General features: G+C 43.3%; 1 protein-coding gene across 1 annotated transcript in view; it reads left to right on the forward strand.

Annotated features, from left to right (window-relative positions):
• The window catches only part of LOC103367352 (vesicle-fusing ATPase-like), a 43,238-nt gene extending 38,913 nt beyond the window's left edge, over positions 1-4,325 (forward strand). The window contains exons 20-22 of the mRNA XM_008295352.1: positions 1,343-1,398; positions 1,615-1,687; positions 3,888-4,325. Coding sequence (XP_008293574.1) covers positions 1,343-1,398; positions 1,615-1,645 — 87 coding nt within the window. The 3' untranslated portion in view covers positions 1,646-1,687; positions 3,888-4,325. The remainder of the gene's footprint in view (positions 1-1,342; positions 1,399-1,614; positions 1,688-3,887) is intronic.
• Positions 4,326-4,750: the final 425 nt, after the last annotated feature.

A 4,750-nucleotide genomic window follows, 5' to 3' on the forward strand; every position in this document is an offset into this window, starting at 1 on the left:
AACTGAGGTAAACTTTTATTGGGTCTTGAGGGGAAATTCACAAGCAACTTGAAAGATCAGCTATAAAAAGTAGTTAAATCTTAACCACCATTGACGTGAAAGTGATTAATACATTATGAGTTATAATCTTATGTTATATATTTTTGTGAAACGTGCCATTATTCTCTTTTATGTGTGGCATTTTACGGATATTTTGAAGCTAATACTTTGACACTTACGTAAAAAATAAAATGCATGACTTTTGCTTGTAGCATTACAGTATTTCCACACTTTATTTTAGTTTGTCTGAATAGGAAAATGAGGTAGCTCAGATTATTCAACACAAGTTTTTTTGAGGGGAACTTACCTCCCTTCTGGGTCAGACCCGTCTAAACAGTTTGTTCATCTGCACAAATTTCCACACCAGAGCCGAACAAGTGAATCCTGTGATTGTGGTGATTCAAGTGAAGTGAGTTTGTAACCCCATTTTTCCGTTTCGATGGCCTTCAACGGTCGTAGAACGTCTTCTGTGACTTTCGAGGGAAAAATAGAACATGTTATTAAGTTGCGTAAGTGATTTTAAAGCTTGACCTCACTTCATGCTTTATGTTTCTCTGCTACGTGAAAGTGCAGATCAGCAAATGCTGCCGTTGAACTTTTAAAGCTTAACTTGTCAGATGTTTCAAAATGCATTCTTTGTTAAATCTTGACTCAGACTTGGGCATTTGTACCTGGAACTGACAATCACAACAGGTTACAACTGAACCGTTGGAACAGCTTGATCTTGAGGTGTTCGCGGCCTCTCCAGTGCTAACAGGAAGAATTCCCTTCCCGCAGCCGATATTGGCATCTTGCAAATATTGTTGTTTCTCCTCCTGTGTGTGTGTCTGTGTTGATGATGTGTGCGGCCTGTTTGTTGAGGCTGGATGCTGTGTAATTGCTGTGGTATGCACAAATGCAGCAGCGCTTCCCCCCACGCCTCCCCAACACACCCCATTCTGAGCCCGAAGAAGTATGAACCTGTGTTTGCCGAGACATGCTGCAAACAGCCGCCCGGCTTCGCTCACATACACATCCAGCCCTCGGTGCTCGCTTCATCTTTTTTCCTCTCATTCCAAACGTCGCTCCTGACTGCTCTCATGTCTTAACTCCAGTTGCTACAGGCGATCCCAGACATACTGTAAGTTATTGCATAGGTTGCCATTAATTTTACTTCCTATTCCCCCTCCCCTTTCGCCGCGATCCTGTTTGTGCAAACTGAACTCCAGGACCCGCCACTGTTGGCACCGTTTACAAAGAAGTTATCCGAGCACATTTAGGTTATTTGACTGCTGCACTAACAAGTAATGTGTCTGCGTTTCAGATGGATCCCGACTACAGAGTTAGCAAGTTCCTGAGTCTACTGAAGGATGAAGGAGCGTAAGTATTCCTTTCCTGTTTCTAACTCTTCCTCGGTGACACTAAACACTCGCACCACGCTCACATCTGTCACTTCTACCAGTCTGCAGTTACAAATGTTGTAGCGGAGAAAAAGGACGAACAGCTAGTCAGAAGCGCAAAGTGTTTACATTGTGATCATTGCGTGAGTGTGATTGATAATACACATGTCGTCCTTCCCCCTTCTTTTTCCCGCAGACTGGGTTCTGATAAGTTTGTGGCAATCTAGACTGAGTGGAGCCGCGTAGTGGAACAGAGGCATCCTTCAACGGTAAGGCTGAAGCGAAAACGGCTTGAATATTCTGCCGGTCGTCTTCGCGTCGAGGGGTGAGGGGGAGCTTACGTAGAAGTCTGTGAAGTGTGAGCTCAGTTTGGTCATTCGTTAGTCCAACCACAGAATAATAAAGAGCGTGAGCTTCGTTAAAACGTGTAAGTCAGAATCAAAGCCAACGAAAATGCTCCAAATGGATTTCTGGGAAAATTGGTGAAATGCAGCGAAATCCACATTCAGCTGTTTTTATTCATTTCACATGGAACAATAACATAAATGGGATTTCTTGCACCAAAGTTAGTCCGAACACAGAATAACCAAGAACGCCAGCTTCATCAAAATGTGTTAGTAAGAAAAAAAAAGCCACGATCATGAAGCCTCGCCATCGAAAATGCATCAAAGAACTCACCTTCAGCTAACTAAATGTGCAACTAGTCTACATTAAAGTGATTTTTAGTGAAGCTGTTGACATGCATCTAAACCAAAACCCTCATTTTCTTGTCATTTTCTTTATTTTACACTGAATAAAAATGTAAACGCAGCATCCCAATGGTCTTCTGTTACGACTGAGACAAAGTTAAAAATCACATTTCTGTTCAAGAAGGTTCAATTTAGCCAGTTGTGCAACTAAAACATTTTCTCAACCTTTGAGTTCATCCTTAAACCAGCTGGTTGTGGCTTTCAAGGCCAGCGACTACAAAAATCCACCTTAAAATGCAGCTTTATTCAAATACCACAGATGACAAGAGAAAGACGAGCTGTTGTCCTGCTGCAGTCTGAGGTACGGCACTTAAATGTCCACAACTCCGCTGTCTGTTGTCTAGGAACTCATTTCTGACAGCTCTGGATGTCTGACAACGTGATCCTGCTCCCTAAAACCTCCATCATCTTCACCCAGACCTTTAGGACGGGGCAGGACGACATTCAAAAAGCAGCATGGACCACCTCATTAACTCTCTGCATTGGAGGCTTGTTGCTAATTTGTGATTTTGGGGTTATACCAACATCATTTCCAATATTGTGCATAATTTTTTGCTCAGTGGCATCCATCCATTCCCCTATGTTAAGGAGAATTGATTTAAAATGCTGTTTATATTTTTCCTTTTACTGTATTTTATGCATCTATGTGTTCTTTTGAATTTCCCATATTGTTCTAATCAGAATAGTTGTGATTTCAGTGGTAGACCAACAGTATCACCTTTGGGTCTGTGTGTTGGATATAAAGCCAGAGCTAGCAGCTTGTTAGCTTAGCATACAAACGCCAACGAGTCCACCAACAGTCCACCAACAGTCCACCAAGTCCAGCCAAGTGACGACGTCACTCATGAAGTAGTAAAACAGCAACGTTTTCTCTGTTTACACTTTGGTTTTTGTATTTAAAAACCACTTGTGGACCATATAAGTGGCACAGCTTCTTCAACACACAGAAGCTGTGTTAACGCTTCAGTGATGCGTTTGCTCAACAGAAATCTGTGCTGCAAAAAAAGAAGACCATTCTTCTATTTAGATGTTTTCTGCAGCCCTTTCACACAGTTGTTGAAGAATTAAACTACCGGTACGCACAAGGACGTCCACTTTGGGGTCTTGATCATCTATAGATGGATTGGGTTGTGTTGGACGGCAGTCTTTATGCTAAGCTAAGCTAACTGGCTGTTTGTTTTGCTTTGTATTTACTGGACAGGCAAGAGTGTTCAGTCTTGATATTTCTGGCTATCTATAGTCAACACAGCGAGCATCAGCTTAACTGAGCTCAAGAAGAGAGCACTGACTGTTGTTGTTTGTGCTCTGGTTTGTAAAGACCACACAGATATTGATTTACTGTCAACGTGTGGATCTCAATGGGCCTGTGTGGGCTCCGTGATCATAGAAATGATGACAGTAACTGTATTGTCGTCTATCTCTCTATCCATGCATGTTCATGGTGGCCAATAAAGGGCACAGTTTCAGAACGTTCCCCGGCTAACTCGCTGATCCTGCTTCCACGACGACGGGCTGCCCTGGGTGATAAAAACATCAAAAACCTCCCAACAACTTTTCAACTTGCAGCAGGAGCTTTGCTTCTCATCGCCACCTCTGAGACTTATGGTATAGTTAGCGGGCCTATAAATAGGTCGACTAGACAGGTGCTCTCTTGTGGCGGCATGCCTCCTCTGCCTGCCTGCCTGTCTCTTCTCACTTTTATTTGTCTCTCTTCACTCAGTTGCTGAGGAACGGAAGCCTGAAAAGAGGCTGGCAGGAGGAAGCGAGCGAGAGATAGTTTCCATCTCTCTCTGCATCCTTTCCTTCCCATCCCCGAAGCTCTTCTCTCTGCACTGCAGCTTTATGCAGCAGACGCACAACCAGGCGACTTCTTCAGCACCACGTGAAGCCGCACAACACGAGAGAAACACCCGGCGTTTGTGGTATCTGTGTGTACTGCATTTCCTGAATGCTGTCATCTCTCTGCGATGCCCCTAGCACTCCATTGGGATTTTTTTTTATTGACATATACATAGAAGAAATCAATGAAAAGCTGCCTTGCGTGGTGGGTGGGTAGATGTGCATGCACAAACACTAATTCTGATACTGTTTATATAGGCCAGGGGTGTCAAACTGCGGTCCTCGAGGGCCGCCATCCTGCATGTTTTAGATGTTTCTCCTCTTCCAACACACCTGATTCAAATGATCAGCTCATCATCAAGCTCTGCAGANCAGCAGTGCAACTTGAATTTCTTTTTTAGTTAAGAATTTTTTACACTTTAGTTCTTTCTTGTTTTGTCGTTCTAACTGTGTGATGCTGCACAGAAGACCATGTCTAGTTCTCTCTCCTTCTGCTCATGGCTTTGCTGTTTTCATAGAGGTGCAGGACTTTGTATTGGAATGAAATAAGTAAAGAGCAAAACACCCAGAAACAGCTCGGAGTCCAGAGGGTTAAGTCTCACCCGTACTGCAGCTACTACAGAGCTGCAAGCATGGTCTGTTCGAGTCACGTTTTCTGTCTTCAAAACAAAAACGTATGCACATTTTTATTGGCTTTGTCCTCATATTAAACCAGCTCCGTGTCTGCTGGTATTTTTAGATGAC

This window comes from Stegastes partitus, unplaced genomic scaffold (genome assembly GCF_000690725.1).
Source record: "Stegastes partitus isolate 25-593 unplaced genomic scaffold, Stegastes_partitus-1.0.2 Scaffold1039, whole genome shotgun sequence".
NCBI lineage: Eukaryota > Metazoa > Chordata > Actinopteri > Pomacentridae > Stegastes > Stegastes partitus.